The 20,806-nt window shown below is 37.3% G+C and overlaps 1 protein-coding gene across 1 annotated transcript in view; it reads left to right on the forward strand.

Moving 5' to 3' along the window:
• SLC5A10 (solute carrier family 5 member 10) overlaps positions 1-20,806 on the forward strand; it is a 183,773-nt gene that overhangs the window by 143,532 nt on the left and 19,435 nt on the right. Inside the window, exons 10-11 of the mRNA XM_074281708.1 lie at positions 4,460-4,567; positions 10,983-11,133. Coding sequence (XP_074137809.1) covers positions 4,460-4,567; positions 10,983-11,133 — 259 coding nt within the window. The remainder of the gene's footprint in view (positions 1-4,459; positions 4,568-10,982; positions 11,134-20,806) is intronic.

A 20,806-nucleotide genomic window follows, 5' to 3' on the forward strand; every position in this document is an offset into this window, starting at 1 on the left:
CAGATAGTATATAGGGAGATGGAATAGAGTGTTGCGTCTAAGTAAGGAAGATTCAGCTTCATGATTCAAATCTGGCTTCAGACACTTACTAAACATGTAACCCTGAGCAAATCATTTACCTGTTTTACTCAGTTTTCTCAATTGTAAAATAAAGAGAAGGAAATGGGAAACCACTTTGCCAAGAAAATCTCAAATGGGAGTTAAACATGATGGAGCAACCCCACAAAAAGTACCTACCAGTGACAAACAAATATGATCTTATTTGATCCCAACTACCTTTTCAATAGATATTATTGTTATCCCAATTTTACATTTGAATAAACTAAGGCAAACAAAGGTTAAATGACTTGCTCAGATAGCGACACTTGACTGTAACTCACTTCAAACCTAGTGCTTTATTCACTATACCATCACCTATTATCAATAGAGTCCCTGATTGATTTTTTAAAAAATAACTTTTAATGATATCTTTTGTTTTTAGTTACATAAATATCTCTTCTGCCTCATGGAAAGTTATTTCATATAACAAAGATTTTTTTTTTAAAGAAAAAAATAAAAAGAGGAAGAAAAAAAACACAATCAACAAAACCAACAAATACATTTCTAAAATAAAAAATAGAAACAATGTCTCATATCCAGACTCATTTGGTTAAAAGCTTCAGTCCAAGTTCTAGCTCTAAAAAAAAAAAAAAAAAAAAAAAAAAAAAAAAAAGATGGTGATGATTCCAGAAGTCATTTCTCTTTAATTGAATCTGGGTCTTTTTTCTTGATCGTTAGTCTTATCACTTACTATCTGTAATTTCCTTTCCCCATGGTTACCTACTTCCCCTATTCTATGGAAAGCAGAGTGTTCCTGGAGTCAGGATCTACCCTTCCTTGCCTTATTTAGTCTTTGGGGATCGAGGAGGGCAGGGGAGGAAAGCTCAGACATTCTACTCAGCCTGTTTACTTTTCATACAGCCAGGTGGATATAATGAGAGACAGACCAGGAAGTTTAAGTAGTCCACAAACAGATAGTTGCTCAGAAGTATCATCTTTCCCGAAGGAGGACTCACTAGCAGGATTTGTTTTGAGTTTGATGTCACATAATGGAGACATCTTGAACAGAGATATTCTCCAAATAATCCTCAAGGCAACACAAAGATATTGAACACCTGATGTATGTGATGCTTTTTGTCATTTATTGTGAGTTGTCAGTTGAATTGTGGGTGAATAATAATAGGAGACTGTCTAGCTAAACCCTCTCATTTTACAAACTAGGAAACTGAGACCCAGAGAGATTTGCCTAGGATCATACAGTTAACATACAAATAAGAGACAGATTTGAATTTATGTTCCCTTATTTAATCAATATTCTTCCTCTTGTACCACACTACCTACTAATGAGTCAAATGTACTCTCTAACCTCATTGGGTAAATATTCTTTCGGAGGGTGCAAGACTCTGCCAAAATCTGAAACAATTAAAGAATAATGCAAAGTTGGATATGACTGAATATGAAAATGAGTAACATGAACAATCAGTGTTAAAAGAATTCAAAAGAAAGACCACTCTCAATGGACATCATCAGCGCTTCATACAAAAAGGAGTACTTGACTTTTGGCCTTAAAGATCCAGTAGGCTTTGGATAGATAAAGGAGATGGAAGAGAGGTATCTCAGTCTGAGATCTGCAAGAGTGAAGGAGAAAAAGTGCAAGAAAAGCAATACAAATTGAAGTCTGAGCCTAAAAGTCACCTTTTAAAGAAAGATGCCAGAGAATCTGACTTGAGTATTAATAAATTTTGAATTGAATTTTGAATTGGATACTTCTAGTTTTAACCAAAAGGAATTGAGTTTCAAGAGTGAAATTTTGGGCACCGTGGCAAACTGGCAGGTGAAGTATTCTGGAGTGTTCCTTGAGTCCGTAAAGGAGGAGACAGCCTGATCTGATTCATCTCTTTGTACCCCATGTCCACTCTGTGCCTAACTGTGGTAGGGATCAATCAGTGGGCAGAGGATATAGTGAAGATTCTAGTGCTATGAGGACCAGAAGATGGGTGCTGAGAGGGAAGTAAATTTATTATTAGTTGGTGGTTTAGATAAGAAGAGTTAGATGCACACAACTTTATCCAATGGATGGCATGGGACAGGTCATTCATTGGATTTAGATTTCTCTTTCCTTATATAAATAATACCAAACTTAGAGAGATGCTAAGAGAGTTGACTAATACCGTGTTTCCCCGATAATAAGACCTATCCTGAAAATAAGACACCCACATACTCTTTAATATTCCGCTAAAATAAGCCCTCCCCCGAAAATAAGCCCTATCGAACTTACTATGAAAACGGTCATCATGGTGATCCCCTGCGCTATATGCTGCGTAGCGGTACCTTCAGTAAGCAGCGCCGCCCTCCCCTCCCGGGTGAAACGCACGTCGCGCTCCGAGCTGCATCCAATCAGAGCTGCAGCAGTGAGCGCGTCATCCTCTTCTTCCCTGGTGATTTGCTTGCTGGCGCAAGACATCCAGGCTGGAATTCAGGGTATGGATACTTATGACGATGTTGTTGAAGAAGATGACATGATCATTATTGAATAAAGGTAAAAAAATTTTTGTTCACATTTACCTGTTTATTAAAATTGCTGTCAATGTTCATTAAAATAAGCCCTCCCCTGAAAATAAGCCCTCTGGTGTTTTTTAGTCCCAAAAAAATAATAAGACAGTGTCTTATTATCGGGGAAACACGGTAATGACTTCAAAGCACTTTGCAGATAGAAAATGCAACCTAAGAGGAGAGAGAATTTAGAACTCAACATTTAAAAAGAAAATAATGTTTTAAAAGAAATAAATAATAAATTATTTTTTTTTTTTTTAAAAAAGGTTTGATTGAAGTAGAAGAAATTAAAGGAAGATAGAGAAATGTGGACGAATTAAATCGGGACCATTTTATTTTTGTTTCTAACATCTAGTGTTGTGTCCTACACCATAGGGGTTCTTAATAATGTTGCTGAATTATATTAAAGATGATTACTCCTGTAACATATGAAAAATAAAAGCATATTACAAGCTCATTAAAAATGCAGCGTAAGCAGAAATTCATGACAAGGGAAGATCTTTCCTTCTGAGACATGTTATCAGTGAGGACCTCATTTGCAGCTAATGATCTGGAGCACTCTGAAGTCTCTGGATTGAATTGTCTTTACCCTCGGGTTGCAGATCTTTATAGGGCCTGGGGCTAATTCTTTCTTTTTCTATCCTCATTTTATCCTTTTGCTAAATAGGTAGCATTCCTCTCTTCCTAGCAGAAAAGATTGTCTAACCTCCCCCATCCACCTTTATGCTTATTTACACTGGAATGTTTGCCTCACTTTTGAACCCCAAGGTTATTGCATGGACAATGGGTTTTTGCTAAGCTGCATGCCTAGACCACAAGAATCTCCACAAAGCTTTACCAATTGTGGAGCCTCAAACAATCCCCGCTTTACGAGGGATTTCTCTTGTCCCTTGTAATCCTTTTCAGTTTGCATTATTGGTTGACATTTATAATACTTTGATGATGGCACAAGACTAGAAGCTTGATTTTTATGAGTGATATTTTAGGACAGCATTGGGAAAACTTAGCATTATCCTTTTTTTTTTTTTTTTTTTTTTTTACCAGCTTCATAAGACACAACCATGACAGGGGCAAAATTAGGGTCTGTGACCTTTACCTTTTAGAAGTATAATTTATCTACTCTCTCACCCACCCCAATTTGGAACATTGGGATCAGATTTTTCAAGCTGGCCATTGCCTATCTGTTATTTCTAAGATGAGATCGAACCAACAGCAGTATCCTGAACCTGGAAGTTTTGCCATATTGCTTAAAAAGAATTCTGACCCAGTCTTTCATGCTGGTCTTCTGCTACTGATGCATCATGTATCTCCCACAAATGGATATCAATGCTATAGCTTCAGTTGGCTACACATGACTATGCCCATGTCATTTTTCTAAATTGGGCTAGTCCATCTTAACCTACCAAGAGCTTAGATATAAGGGAGAGGATACAATAATTGTTTTTCTTGCGCAGCAAGATAATTGTATAAACATGTACGCTTATATTTGATTTACATATATTTTTACCATGTTTAACATATATTGGATTACTAGCTATCATGGGGAAGAGGTGGGGGAAAGGAGGGGAAAATTGGAACACAAGGTTTTGCAAGGGTCAGTGTTAAATTGTCCTTGCATATATTTTGAAAATAAAAAGCTTCAATTAAAAAAAAAACTATCTGAAGAGAGATAATAAGTAGAATTGAAAGTTAGAAGCAGGTGGAATTCCTACATACTAAGATGAAAATGGCTACTCTAAAAATAAGAATAAATTCAAGGACAGTCACTGAACAGAAATAATAATTCTTGGGAACAGAACCTTGCCATGGGATAATCTCTCCTTTTTATTTTTACTTTTCTCTAATTCTCTATTACCTTATTTTTCAGATGATGTGGGCTGTGTAGTGACGTCTGAGTGCCTGAGGGCCTGTGGGGCCGAAGTAGGCTGCTCCAACATTGCCTACCCCAAACTAGTGATGGAGTTGATGCCCGTGGGTAAGGCGGCCAGAGGTGGAGGCAGCAGAGCTTGCCAGGCCAGTCAGCTCAGCACCTAATTGTTTTGTGGCCTGGGTGGAGCTGAGGCTATGCTTCCCCTGTGTAGGAGTCTCACCCACTGGGACTGTCCCAACAATCCAACATAGCCATTTGCAGGTATCCTAAATGGCCCTAGTTTAGAAGATTCTAGCTGGCCAGAAAATTGGTATTTATTCTCCAAATAATAAAGCTTGCTGAGAAGAGGAGAGGCTAACTGTTCATGGTCTTAGTCCCAGCTTATTTATTTGGGGTTTCAGTTGGGAAGAGTTGCTCAGCAGTTGCTACTGTCTGGCCATGGTCTCCTTAGGTTCTCCACAATACCTAGTTGGTCCTTCAGGATTGACTTGGAAATACAAAGTTTGGACAGTTAGCCAAATGGAAGGGAAAAGACTGGGGATTCTGGCTCAGAATAGACTGTGAAGTCACTCATTCAGTCAACAAGCATTTATTAAGTACTTACCATGTGTCAGACGCTGTGCTAAGTGCAAAGGATGCAAAGAAAAGCAAAAAAAAATGGTCTTAAAAAGTCAATTCTACTGTTGAAGGTGGGGAGTGCCCTTTCCTGACCTGATCAGCATCATTCTCAAGCTAGCTCAGCCATCAGCCAAAGAGTTCAGTGGCTCAGATTTCTATTGTTTTCCTCTTACAACTTACACATCCCCCTGTTGATACTAAGAAGTTAAAAGAAAGAAGAGGAAAATTTCAACTTTATATAAAGAAGAACTTTCTTAATAATCAGGGTTATTCAACAATGAGACAGGTTATCTCTTGATGGTATTGAACCTATTGATCAGTGACAATATTCAAGCACAACCTTGCTGGTCACCCATCAGGGATGCTGCAGAGGGGGTTTAGACTAAATGAGTTCTAAGAACCCCTTAGAGCTAACACTCTATGCTTCCATATTCTGAGATTTTATATTCTAGGCATCAGTATGGGGAGGCAGGATGGGTAGTAGGTAGAAGACTGGAATGGGAATGGCTTCTGCTTCTGACACACACTAGCTATGTGTCTATGAAAAAGTCATATAGTCCTCAGTGTCTCAGGCAGCTCCCTGAGTCCATATTTATGTTAGTTATATATGGTTAAATCTAAGTTACATGTCACATATTAAGATCTCAGATTTAGAAGTTAGAAGGGATCTTAAAAGCCATCTAGTCCAAATTCTTCATTTTATAGATAAAATCCCAGGAAGTGAGTAATTTGCTCAAGTCTCCAATTTGCATGAGTGAAAAAGTTTCTTCATGAATTCCCCATATTAATGAAATCACAAGTCACAGGTCACAGACCAAAAAAAGGAGTGGGGGAGATGGGGAGGGGAGAATCTATGTTATAAAAGATCTAACTCTGGTCAGTAGGCCATGTCAATTCCAGCCAGTTTCTAGTTTCTAGGTAGGGTCCAGGACATTTTAATCATGGCCTCAGGGTTTTTTCCTTTATAAATCAACACATTTTCCTGATCTTTTTACTCCAACTGGAACTACCAACTTCCTTAGTCCCAGAATGCTTGGATCATGCCTGATTCCTTGGATTTGAAAATCTGCCATATTAAACCCTAATTACCATTTTTCTTTCTTCTACCACTCTTACTGTAATTAGATGTCCAATTTTCTTCCCTTTTCCCCTTCTATTGTATTCCTGCACATACTTCGGACACCAAAAGCAAGTTTGTGGGATTTATTGGGACTTAAGATACACTAGGTTCTGGGTAAACAAAGGCAAAAAGGAAGCAGTTCCTGAGTTCAAGAATCTTACATTCTGTTATGGGTTGAGGAAAACAACAAATGCATAGAGAAGTAGATACAAAAGTGATTGGTGAGGGAAGTGGGGGGAGAACACAAAAAGAATGACTAATTCCACATTTGGAGGTTACCTAACTTTTAACGTAATCATTAGTTGAAATTCCCTAGTCCTCTTGGCCTTCATCATTCTTTCTAAGTGAGAAATAGCATTCCTTAGCACTAGAAGAATTGTGAATCTTTCCTAGAATATGCCTGATTTGGTGTTTGTCCACATGAGTGCTCTGACTCAAACTCCTTCACTAGTTTGTTAACCCAAGTTTACTATAGAATGAATAGACCTCCATATTGCTGATGGACTTGGAGAGCTCAGATCATACTCTCAGATCTAATCATTTCCTAAGAAGATAGTTCTAATTTCTTTAATAAAGTTAGGAAGGGGATAAATAAACCAGCACATATTATTACAGATTTTCTACCTAATACTTTAAAAAATATAATAAGCCACAGAAAACACAAAGGCAAAGTAGTCTGTCACATTTGTTTTTTCATGTTCTGTGATTTTAACTCCATAATCTCCCACCCATAATACCAGGGATTTTCTGGGGTTTCCTTGTAGTAGAGAAAATTTGACCTTCTTCAGAATACTGAGGGGCAGAGGAGGGTGTTTTCATATCTTTGAAATCTCTTCCTTTCTCTACAACTTGGGAGCTCATAACCTCTCACTGAGGTATTGCATTGATCTCCTAATTGATCTCCCTATTTGCATTTACTTCCCTCCTCAATCCATCCTCCATATAGTTGCCAAATTGATATTCCTAGAGCACAGATCTGAACACATCAAATACCTTGCCCAGGGAAGTTAAAATAAAATACAATCTCCTCTATTTGTCATTTTAAACCCTTAATAACCTCATTGCATTTTAGCTTTCCAGGCACATTAGGTTTCCTCTCCCCTCCACATGCACATACTCTCACTGGTCCAGACAAACTGTCCTTCTTGATGTACTCTGTACATGACATCCCATCTTTGGTCTCTCTGCCATTCCTGACATATACCCGTTCCTTATCACCCCTTCTTAGAATCCTTGATTTCCTTCAAAATTCAGCTCAGGTGCTGCTGCTATTATTCATCCTTTGTTCTGAAAGAATACTAAAGACACCTTCTACCTAGGACCTTTCCTGATCCCTTTGTGGTTAATCTTCTGCCCTTTCTCCCCTGCCCTGAATATTGCTTTGCCTATATTTCATATTTATTTATTTTTATGTATATTTTCACCAATCCCTTGAGAATATATATAAATAAAAATTAAATTAAAATTAAAATTAATCTGATGTATAGCATATTTCATTTATAGACCTGAAAATATGGGAAACTAAATTCAGTTTACTTAAGCCTGGAAAATATGAAAAGTACTATAGGCTGCCCCAGCACCCCTAGATCTTGAGAAGACTTAGATTCTAATTCTACCAGTACTTGACATTTGACTGTGAACAGGTTATTTCCTTTCTTTGGGCCTCAAAAAATCTGAGGTCCAGATCTGTAGCATCTGTAGCAAGATGAGGTTAAGTCCAGTGGTCCTTAGGTCTCTGAAGACATTTATTGGCTTTGGCATTCTAAGAATCTATGGTTCTTCCCAAATTTTAGGGTTTCCATCTTCTGCCTCTCATTGCCTATCTTGTCCCAATCCTTTCTTGTAGTTTTTAGGGGTTTTTTGTATTACAAACTTAATAAATATGAATATTTTAATAAGTAAAAGGTCATTTAAGAATTAAATAGATTATATTTAGAATAAAGATTATATATGAAATTGTGAACAGCTAGTAATCCAGCTTATTTTCTTAAGTATACATTAAATTTAACATAATACTAACACTCATGTATATGTGTCCCCTTAATTTGTATATTTTAAAAAATGTTCATGGATTTTTTTTCCTTAACTTTTTTTTTTTTCATCACTAGCTCAATTCTGGTACTTTCCCTGTCATCCAAGATAAAAGCCTCCTCTTGCAACAAATATATATAGTCAAGCAAAACAAATTCAAATTCATCCTCAGTATATTTGAAAAATCTTCTCATTTGCATCTTTAATTCATCTCCCTGCCTAGAGTGGGGAAGCATGCTTCATCATCATTCTGTTAGAGTCATTATGATTGGTCATTACTTTAATCAGAGTTCTTAAATCTTTGAAAATTCTTTTCCTTTATGTTATTTGCTTTGTTTTCCTTCACATTATAGATGTATAAATTTTGTTGTACTAGATATGTTCACTTCATTCCATGTCAGTTCAGTTGATTTTTCCTACGTTCCTTTTAATTTAGTAATTTTTGTTATATATATATATATATATATGTGTGTATATATATATACACACATATATATATATATATATCCATTTCCCAACTGATATGTGTGCCCCTTAGTTTCCAGCTTTTTGCTTCCACAAAAGTACTACTACACACATTTTTGTATATATGGGTTCTTTACCTCTATTTTTGAACTCTATTGGGGAATACAGTAGTAGCAGCAGCAACAACAATAATAATACTAGGCCAAAGGGTATGAACAATTAAGTGATTTTGGGGGAATAGGGTTCCAAATTGCTTTTTCAGCATAATTGGACCAATGCACAACTATATTAATAGTGCATTAGTATTTCTGTCTTCCCATAGTTTCCTCCAATAATTGCCATCTTTTTTGTGTCATCAGAATTTTTTAATTTACACTTCCAATTATTGGTTTGGATTATTGATGGTTTGCCTTTTTCTTTTGAGAACTGCTTGTTCATATCCTTTAACCATTTATATATTGGAGGATGATTTAAATTTTTCTATGCTTTCCATTCTTTTTTTTTTTTTTTTCCTTTTTTTTTTTTTTTTTTTTTTTTTTGAGGCTGGGGTTAAGTGAATTGCCCAGGGTCACACAGCTAGGAAGTGTTAAGTGTCTGAGACCAGACTTGAACTTGGGTCCTCCTGAATTCAAGGCTGGTGCTCTATCCACTGCACCACCTAGCTGCCCTGCTTTCCATTCTTTATATGTCCAAAATATCAGATCTTTATGAAAAAAATCTGTTACAGATATTTTCCTTCCAATTGCCCTTCCAATTCTAACTGTATTGATTTTGTATGTGTGTAAACTTTCTAATTTTATGTAATAAAAATTGTCCATTTGCTTTCTTTTTAATTCTTCCTTTATGATCTCCTCTTTAAAGATGAAGTTCACTTTGTTTTACATGGGACTGTTCCTTCTCTAACTCTATCTTCTCTCATAAACCTTCCTTTCTCTTCTCTCCTTTCCCTGTCATGATTCACTGTTTAATTTATTTCTACATCAAATTCTCTGTGTGTGTGTATATATATATATATATATATATATATATATATATATATATATATATATATATGTGTGTGTGTGTGTGTGTGTGTGTGTGTGTGTGTGTGTGTTCAATCCTCTCTTCTCCAGTTCTGATAAGAGTAAAGTTCATGAAATATCTGCTGCCATCAAGTGCCACACTGTCCAAGTGGCTAACATTTTAGGACCAGAATCCCATTGACTTCAGGTCCCATTTACCAGAAATTGATCTATCTTCATGTTCTCCTGGTGAATCCAGACTCAGAATGCCTGCATGCTCCTGGTCCTCTTCTTGTGTACTCTGTACTACATAAAAAAGTTTACTGGTGTTTCTCTTTGGTGTTCTTGATCATTGTTTCATCTGGTATCTTATAAACCATTATTGGAGTATTTATTAGGAGAACTGAATTCTTCTAGAACCCTCATTATTTCCCATCTTACCTGGAATTTCTCTTTTCTTCATTCTTCTTCAATTTCACTCTTTCCCTGTTAATTTTCTTCTTTCCTTGAGGCTTTGGTCTGGTAGCTTACATCTTACTTCCTCCTCCTCCTTTTTCTCACAGGTCCTGGCCTGTCATGTCACCAATTCTGTTTGGACCTGGCTCACTCCATTGTCTCTTTTTCTTAGAAGATCTTTTCTTCAGGTTTTTTTGATAGAATTACAACACTCCCTCACTCCCAACCCCCAATCAGCTCAGTGGGGGGCTCCTATTTCCTACTAGATAAAGTTCAACAAAATTCATTAGCTGACATTCCACCCTCCACAGGCCCAAACTTTCTCTCCTTACCTTATTTCCTAACTTCACCCCAATTGTTCTTCCCTAAAGTAATGAATACAAAATTAAGACCCAGAAATGAAACACTATGGAGGCAAAAATCCAGACCTGGAGATGAATCTGAACTGTGGTCCTAATCTTTATTTACCAATGCCTGACTTTTAATGAATCTCAAATCCTCTCTAAAGTTTCTGGTTGCCTTTTATAAAATGATCCTATTATGCCTGCCTCATAAGAAAAGAAGATATATAATAAGAGAACATCAGAACTGGAAGGTACCTTAGAGATTATTTCATTGTCTGTTAAAAAGGCAGATGATACAGGGAAAATGAATGACTTGTTGATGGTCCTACAGTAAGTCACTAGGAAATCTAGGACTAGACTCAGAGTCTCTTGTTCTCTCTAAGGTCTAGATGGATCCAATTATGTTTGACAGTAAGGGTAAGGGGAGGGGGGGAGTTTGTTTAATCTGCCTGATCACCATGACCTTTATTTCTCAATGTTATCAGGACTTCGGGGACTGATGATTGCTGTCATGATGGCTGCCTTGATGTCCTCCTTGACTTCCATCTTCAATAGTAGCAGCACACTTTTCACTATGGACATCTGGAGGAAGCTGAGACCTCAAGCAGGAGAGAAGGAGCTTCTGTTAGTGGGCAGGTATGGGTATGAAGTTAATGTAGGTTTGCTGATTCTCATAATGGGCACACACAGTGGAAGTATATGTGATTTAGAACACTTTTTCATATAGTTGTTGATAGTTTGCCTTTCTTCTTTTGAAAACTATCTGCTTATAACCATTTATCATTTATTTATTGTTGGGTTATTCCTGATCCTATATCTTTATATAAATTTTTTTATAGATCTTGATGAATAATAGAACAAGAAAAAAAATCTGTACAAAATTTTTCCCCCAATTAATAGTTTTCTTTCTAACTTCTTTGGTTTTGTTTGTGCAAAAACATTTTACATACTCAAAATTGTCCTTTTTTTTCTCTTGTGATTTTCATCATGTCTTATTTGGTCAAGAACTATTCCACTATTCATAGCCATGAAAGGCATTTCTTTCTCTTCTTCTCTAATTTGCTTATTTAATTTATGTGCCCTTTTGGAGTTCATTGTAACATATAGTATGAGACATTTGTCTATATCTAATCAGATAAGATGGGGAAAAGATTGATATTTTCCCAGTAACACCTGAGTAACTGCTATTGTGGGTGCCCAGTTAACAATTAGATTATAACTTCCCTCAGGGGTTGTCAATGGCAGAAGAGGGAGGACGGGAATTTGAAGAATGGTAGGAGAGGATGGAATAAGGGAGTGTTGGGCTGTAATGGATGAAGAATAGCTGTGATTATGTTGGAGACAAACAACCGAGAAGATTGACTCTTGTGGGGTGAGAAGGAACTTATCTTCCCACTCATTTTTGGTGGATCATATAGTTTTTGGAGCCATTCCACAGACCCTGAGGAGGTTTGTCAACTTTTCCCCCATGAAGACACTTTGAAAACTTCTACTTTAGAGAATAATAGAGGGAATTGGGAGAGGGGGAGACATGTATTCTAATAATTGCAATAAGAATCCAACAGAATCCAACAAAAATATGATATGAGTCAATGATAAGATAACAAATTATATGCTAGAGGTGGGAGGTGAGGAAGGATCAGGAAGAGGTCACACTTCCAGATGGAATGAAGGAAGATCTTCCTGAGGAGCTGACATTAGGCACTGAAGGACAGGTAGGAATTGATAGGCAGAGATGGATGGGAGAGCATTACAAATAGAGGAAACTTATTGCATGAATAGTGGTAGTCCTGTTTGGCTAGAGTTTGGGATGTATGGAAATAGGGTATGGAAAGAAAGTCTGGGACCAGAAGTTGTGGAAGGCCTGAGATGCCAGGCTAATGAGTTTTGTTGGACTTTATCTAGTAGGAAATAGTCATTAAAGTTTTTGATGGAAAGTGATGTGATTAGGAAGATTAAACTGGCACTATGTGTAGAAAGGAAAGGAGGGAGACAGGGATACCAATGATGAGACTGTTGAATGGAGGATTAGGGGCCTGAGTATCTAAACACTTTTACTGATGTTCCAGATTGCCCAGAAGAAGAAATATTCCCTTACTGCCCCCTTCCCCAATTGCTCACCAGAAGTCAAATTACCAGAAGGTTGGCACTTTGATCTAGGGGTTAGTAATTAATCAGAAATCGGATGAGCCCGTGCCTCCACCCCTTTTCCCAGTGTTTCAGAATATGTAAAGCAAGAGCTTCTTCCAGTTCCACAGGGCCTGTTGGAACATGTTGTATGGCTGGTAGGCTGAGACCATGGAATCATCTCCTGTAAGCCCACAGCCTTGTTTCCGTCCAACTTAATTAACTTTACAACAGATCCAGCAGATGCTGATCACAGGGAGCAAATGCTGGGGAGTTAGGGTGGGAGGAGGGGCGGCACAGGGGATTTTCAGGAATGACCTTCACTTACTCTCACCTGGATGCTTCCTACTATAGTCAGATCTTGCTGTTACCAAAAGCAAAAACAATAAAAACCAACCTCAAAATACAGTTTCGGTACAAGGCAGCCTCTGAATCACAGATTTCTCGTCCAAAACCGTGCCTCTTGGAATCATAACCTTTCCACCTTTCCCACTTTCTTGGGCTCCACATCTCTTACCTGGTCTCCTGTAGAGCAGTACCTATACTCCATTGCTTTACTGAAAAATAGCCTGCACAGGGAAACTAAGGGCACAAACTCTGTACAGAGTAAGAGCAGTGTTATAGGTTCATGGGCATGACTTGGCTGAAAGACTTGTTAAGCATCTTCCAGGTGTTTTTTGTTTTTTTTTTCCTCTTAGCCCTTCTGGCTCAGCTCATTTACCTGTCCTTTGAATCACCTTTTCCTTCCTGGCTAGCTCACTCTAACCCTTTCAATGATATTATTTCTTTCAGTTCATTTGTTCATTGGAGGAGTAGAGTCTCTTTTTACCTAGGCCCAAGGTGTCTCCCTTCCCTACTGAAATTTCTCTCCTCACAGCCAATGAAAAGCCAGCTCAATAGAATGCCCTGGACTCTATTTGAAAATTTTTCTTGAGTTTGTCTCTGTTCGGGCAAAACAGAATCCTGATAAGCTCAAATCAAATATTTATTAAGATTTACTATGTGCCAAATATTATGCTAAATGTTGATTTTACAAGGAAATACAAAAATATAGTTTCTACCCCTCAAGGAGATTACATTCTAATGGAAAAGAACATATATACAACTAGGAATGCATAAATGTATGCATACACACACACACACACACACACACACACACACACACACATATATATATATCTTGTAAATAATATTTATAGAAAAACAAATGGAAACTTCTCAGAGAGGAAGATATTAAGAGCCAGAGAACTGGAAAGACCTTGAATAGGTGAGATCTGAACTGAGATATGAAGGAACCCACCAGAAACTAAGAAACAGAAGCAAGGGGAATTTCTGTGTGTTGCTGGAAAAGAGTAAGGTGTAAGAAAACTGGAAAGGTAGGAAGGGGGCAGGTTATGAAGAACTCAATCCAATTCAAAACTTATTACACAACAAATATATAAAATAATAGAGGAATTGGTCATATAAAAATAAAAAACTGAAAGAATATCTGTCTTCTGAGAGTTTATAGTCTATCATCCTTAAATCCTAATTCAATCAACTAAAGCATTTATATTTTAAAGATTTTTAAATAACATTTTTTTCTAATTACATGTAAAGATAATTTTCAACACTCATTTTTTATAAGATTATAAGTTCTATTTTTTTTTTCTTCTTCTCTCCCTCTCCTTTCCTATCCCCACAATGGCAAGCAAACTAATAATCAATTATATATGTACAATCATGCAAACTTATTTCCATATTAGTGATGCTGTGAAAGAAGAAACAGAACAAAGGGGAAAAGACATAAAGGAGTAAAAAAAACTGAAAATAATATGCTTCAATTTCCACTCAGATGTCATAGTTCTTTCCAATTTTGGAATTGTTTTAAATTAATATATTGTGGAGAATAGCTGTCATTCACAGCTGATCATTGTAAAATATTGTTGTTACTGTGTACATGTTCATCTCGATCTGCTCACTTCACTCAGCATCAGTTCATGTAAGTCTTTCCAGGCTTTTCTGAAATCTGTCTGCTCATTATTTCTTTTTTTTTCCTTTTTTAATTATAGCTTTCTATTTACAAAACATATGCATGGGTAATTTTTCATCATTGACCCTTGAGAAACCTTCTGTTCTAACTTTTCCCCTCTTTCCCCTCCTCCCCCTCCCCTAGATAACAAGCTGTCCAACACATGTTAAATGTGTTAAAGTATATGTTAAATACAATATATGTATACATAGTTATACAGTTATCTTGCTACACAAGAAAAATCGGATTTAGAAAGAATGTAAAAATAACCTGGGAAGAAAAACAAAAATGCAAGCAAACAATAACAGATAGAGTGAAAATGCTATATTGTGGTCCACACTCATTTCCCATAGTTCTTTTGCTGGGTGTAGCTGGTGCTCTTCATTACCTAACAATTGGAACTGATTTGGATCATCTCATTATTGAAGAGCTGCTAGTTATTTCTTATAGTACAATGTATTCCATTACATTCATATACCACAACTTGTTCAGCCATTCCCCAAATGATAGGTATTCCCTTAATTTACAATTCTTTGCCACCACACAAAAAAAGAGCTGCTATAAATATTTTTTGTACTGGGAGATCCTTTTCCCTTTTTTATGATCTCTTTGGGATATGGACCTAGTGGTGGTATTGCTTGATCAAAATGTACAATTTGATTATCTTCTGGATATGGTTCCAAATTGTTCTCCAGAATGTTGGATCAGTTCCCAACTCCACCAACAATGCATTAGTGTCCCAATTTTTCCACATCATTTCCAACATTTATTATTTTCTTTTTCTTTCACATGAGCTAATCTCATGAAGAGATACCTCAGAGTTGCTTTAATGTGCACTTCTCTTCTCAGTAGTGATTTAGAACATTTTTTCATATGGCTACAGAAAACTTTCATCTAAAAACTACCTGTTCTTATCATTTAACTATTTATCAATTAAGAAATGACATGTGTTCTTATAAATTTGACTCAATTCTCTATTTATCTGAGAAACACTTTGTCAGAAACACTTGCTATAAAAATTATATCCCAGATCTCTACTTCTTTCTAATTTTGGTTGAATCATTGGTTGTGTTTGTGCAAAACATTTTTAATTTAATGTAATCAAAATTATCCATTTTGTATTTCATAATATTCTCTCTCACTTGATCAATTCTTTCCTTCTCCATTGATCTGACAAGTAAACTATTCCTCTAACAAACATTTATTAAATGCCTATTTGCTAGAGCTACAGAGACAAAAGTGAAATATTTTCTGTTCCCCAGGAGTTAACATTCTAACTGAGAAAACAACAATACATACAAAAGACAACATAAAGTTATATATACAAAAGACATACAAAGCTGGTTCAAGATAATTTTGAAAAGGAAAGGTACTAACAGTTAGGGAGACAAGGAAATGTTTCATATAGAGGATGGTGCATCAGTTGAATCTTGAAGGAAACTGGAGGTTCCAAGAGGTCAATGAGGAAGGCAAATCTTCCAGACAAGCCCATGCAAAGTCATGGAGTTGAAAAATGGAAAATTATATGCCAGGAAAAGCAAGAAGGTCTATATGAAGAAAATAATGTGTATTAAGGTTGTACAGGAAAGATGGAGCCAGGTTGTCAAGAGCTTTAAATGATAAACAGAAGGATTTTATATTTGATTCTAAAGGTAATAAAGATTCACTAAGAGTTTACTGAATGTCGAGATGACATGATCAAACTTGTACTCTACAGTCACTTTGGTAGTTTTGTGGAAGATCTTTTGAAATGTGGAAATCTGAAGCAGGAAGGCCAATTATGAAGAGATAACAGGTAATCTAGGCAAAGGGGGATGAGGGCATAAACTACAGTGATGGTCTTGTCAGTAGAGAGAAAAGGTCAGAGGCAAGAGATGTTATGGAGGTAGAAGTGACAGAGTAGGATATGGTAAGAGTTGTGAGTCTAGTATAACATAGAGGTTGCAGATCTGAATACTCTCAACAGAATTAGGTCACTAGAAGAGGAAAGGTATTTTGGGAGGGGAGGGGAGAAATAATGAGTTCTGTTTTGAGTTTGAATTTCCTAAAGGACTTCCAGCTTGAAATGTCCAATAGGCAGCTGGTGATGGTTGAACTGGAACTCAGGAGAGAAAAACCAGAACTGAATGTATAACCCTGGAGTCATCTGCATAGAGCTGTTCATTGAACACAAAAGAGCTAATGATATCGCCAAATGAGAGACCAAAAAACAGAAACAGAAAGAGAACAACATAGAGAGATAGAAGGAGTAAGGGTCCAGGACAGAAACAGAGAAAGTGATTGTCTAGTGCAACAAAGCCTTGAAGTATACCTACAGTTCAAGACATCATAAGGAGGGAGAGAAGGCTGTGTGTCCCCCAAAAGGTCTGTCCCCTAAAACTATATGTGGATTTGGGAGTAACTCCAGTTTGATGGTACTAGAACAAATTCAGTGAAATGTGATTATTTTATAGAATCTCAAATGGTTGCCCCAATAATGACCATGGAAAGAAATAGAGTAAAGACTAAGTAGGAGGTGAGGCAGTGATTACATCACTCACTGAGAAGGAGAGAAAGAGAGAAACCTAAGTTAGGAAGATGATAGCACAGCTGGAGAATTTAGGATTAATGTTCCGAAATACTTTAATGCTTAGAAAAGCCCTATAACTTCCTGAAAATAGTCATGGGGACTAGATAATGTGGGTCTCCTGATTATCAGTTTTTCACTAGAATATCTTGCTTCTTCCTCCTCTATCTCACCAAAATGCACTTATTAAATCCTTATTTATATATGGACTTTTGTAAAAGGAGCTGGAAACAATCTCTGACTTCAAAGAGTTTGACTTCTAGGGCTGCCACTTATACTGTATATACTCTTGGGCATATAATCCTTATGGGTCCACACCTAGGCTGGGCTCCTGTCAGTGGGGGGATTCACTCTTGGAAGTGACCTGGAGGTAGGTTTTCCCAGCAAGATATCTTTGTTCTTCCATTGTTGACTGATGGATGGTTTGTCTTCCAAAGCTTCAAACATAGTTCTCCCTATGACAATCTCAGTCCAATTTGGGCACTTGAGGGACAAAGGGAATTCCAATGAATGAATCAGGGAATCTCAAATTAGAAGGATGATCTTGACCTTGCTGGAGCCAGAAGCTTGGTTTTCCAGTGGTTCAAAGAAAAGTAGTTGGTGAGTTGTAGGTAGGATTCTATGGCAAGTTTCTTTTTTCTTTAAGAAATGCATTCCATTCCAAATGAGATTTAATTGTAAATGTTTAACAACAGTCTCTCAAAAAAAAAGTATGTAGGTAATACTTTTAAGTTTAATCTTCATTCTTCACATTCCTCCATTCCTTTCTTAAATCTAGACAATCCAGTAAAACAACAAATCAAGTGGCACTTGCCACTTTTTGAGATGTAAAAGGCACAGATTGAAAATTTAACAACTGGCTCTCATGAACCAGTGTGAGCTGGCTCCGGCACACCCCTCAATTTAGACAAAATAATGAACATGATGGCCTACTTCCCTCCCCATCCCTCTTAACAATCATTCTCTCCTTGTATTTTGAGCCTATTCTATTTCAGAGAGAATTCCATTCATGTTCTGTGCTGTGTTGGAAAGAGAATAGGTCAGAAGATCTGAATGCCAGATCCACAAAAATATAATCTCTTGGAAGGCAGAAAAAATACTATTTTCCTTTTTTGTCCTTGAATTTCCAGAGAAGTACAATGCTTTTATACAATAGGAGCTTAATAAGTGTTTGTTGAACTGAATTGCTTCAGTTGAACTAAATAGTTCAGGGAAGTTTAATGACAAAAACACTGAGTTATGAGACCTGGATTATGACCCATGATCTGTCCTTTAACCAGCTGTATGACTTTGATCAAATTGTAAAATGGGAACAAAAATTCCTAAACCCCCAAAATGTCATGAGGCTCACAAGAATATATGTGAAAATACTTTAAATACAATTTAAGTAGAAAATGATGACCAGGTTGGTGTTAGCATTCATTTTCTATGTGCTCTTGGATGAATCATTAATCCTTTCTCCATCTGTAAAGTAAGAAGGTTAGAATAAGGTATCAAACTTAAGGTGGCCAGAAAAACTTCCCAGTGCACTCCAAATCAAAATGTATTAAGAAAATGTTTAATAAGATAAAAATATATATAATGCAACCTATATAATATTAATTTGTAGTTTTCTAAATCCATTTGACATCAGGGGACTAGATGGCAAAAGTAATTAGAGCACTGGCCCTGAAGACAAGAAGACCTGAGTTCAAAACCAGCCTCAGACACTTAATACTTAATACTTGCTAGGTATATGACCCTGAGCAAAGGCTCAATTGCCTCGGGAAAAAAATGAACTAGATGATATTTTGTGATTAGAAGTCTGATTCTGTGCACTTCTAAGACAAAACTCTAGGACTAGCCTCCTCAGGTAAAATAGGCAACCATCTTTGGGTGGGATTTTAGAAGCCAAGGTGCTCTCTTCTTGATAGGATGCTAGGGGATGAAATGGACACTCTGATGGAATTAGGAAAAGCCGAGTTCAAATCCAATTTCAGATGCTAGCTAGTGACACCTGGGCACATCACTTAACATTTGTTTAAGTCAGTTTTCTCAACTGTAAAATGGGGGTGCTAACAAGGCAGGGCAGAGAGTAGGTCCTATATAAATGGAACTCTCTCCCTTCCTGCCTCCACCAAAATCCCCTCCTATTTTGTTTCTTGTTTTGAAGGGAGCAGCATTTTCTAGGGGAAAAGGTACTGGAACTATAGTCAGAAGACCAAGAATCTCCACATTACACATGGACCACAAACAAATTCCTTAATTTTTTTCTGGGCCTGTTTCCTCCTCTGTAAAATGAGGAGACTGAGCAAATATCTTGTAAAAATGCCTGCGAATAAGGGTATTGGATTAGAGTCATTGATGATCTATCTCTAAGGTTCTTTTTAGCTCCAGATTCAATACCAGGCTCCTGGGAAGGCAACAAACTGAGTGATTTTTAGTCATTTGTACCTTCTTTTAATGAGTTATTAGTTGACCTTCGGTTGAACGAGGGTTCACAGATGGGGATGGGGAGGCAAACCTCGCCATTTTGCCAAGGATTCTATGAGAGTGGACTTTCTGTGATCCATCTTCAGGGCTAAGGGAGGGTAGAATTGCTCTTTTTATCCTCAGGTCACCCACCCAGGCCTCAGGGCTCAAGGGAGCTCTTTTCTACTGGCTGCTTTATAATGATTGTCCGTCAGAACTAGCAATCAACCCACAGGTTTCAGCTTCAAAGTCAGTAAACAGCAAACAGCCTCTACTTAACTGGCACAGGGAGGAAGGTAAAGATTATTGACCTTGGCTTGAGGTGAATCAGCACACCATCCTTAGTCTGGTTCTGATAAAAGGTTTCCCGGCTTAGCCTCCATGAAGTTGGTCAGTGTGAGCCTATGAACATAGCCTCTGAGGGCAGCTGTTTGGTCTTTTCTGGATAGAATATCTTTTCTGAGCCAGACCTCCCAGAAAGTGAGAAAAACTGCAGAAAGTTGGCCTTCACACCTTGCATTGCTGGATTGTAGGGCTGCCCCTTTCCCCAAGTTCCTTTTATCATATATGGCTTTCAACAATCTGGAACTGGGATATCCTTCCATTCTTCCATCCCATAATTATTCTCAGGATCCTGAGATCTCTTCTTCTCTATCCCTGGCCTTTCTTGCCCCATAAAATAGAAATCTAAAAAGAAGTGAGGTTAGCAGCAGCTGAGAACTTCCAGCTCCTCACTACTCCATCCCAGGCCAGTCATAACCATCCAACCTTCCTCTTGCCTTCTCTCTTCCTTTCCTCCTTCCTCTTCTATTTCTTCCCTTCCTTCCTCCCTTTGCCTTTTTCCTTGCCTCTGTTTCTTTCTTCCCCTCTTCCTCCTTCTCCTTCCCTCTCTTTTTTCTCCCCTTAACCTTAAAGTGTGATTCCAGGGATTAGAGTTGGCTATTCAAACTACCCTAGCGCAGGATAATGCTGGGAATTCAGGGACTGCCATAAGGTTGACTTCCTAGTCATTTTAGAAGCCTGGCTTGCTTGTGAGTGGGAGATAATAATAACTTACATTTATGTGGTACATCAAGTTTTGCAAAGTATTTTTTAGATCTCATCTAATTCTCACCACAACTTTATAAGATAAGTGGTTAAGTGACTAGAGTAGT

Source organism: Sminthopsis crassicaudata, chromosome 1, assembly GCF_048593235.1.
Source record: "Sminthopsis crassicaudata isolate SCR6 chromosome 1, ASM4859323v1, whole genome shotgun sequence".
Lineage (NCBI taxonomy): Eukaryota > Metazoa > Chordata > Mammalia > Dasyuromorphia > Dasyuridae > Sminthopsis > Sminthopsis crassicaudata.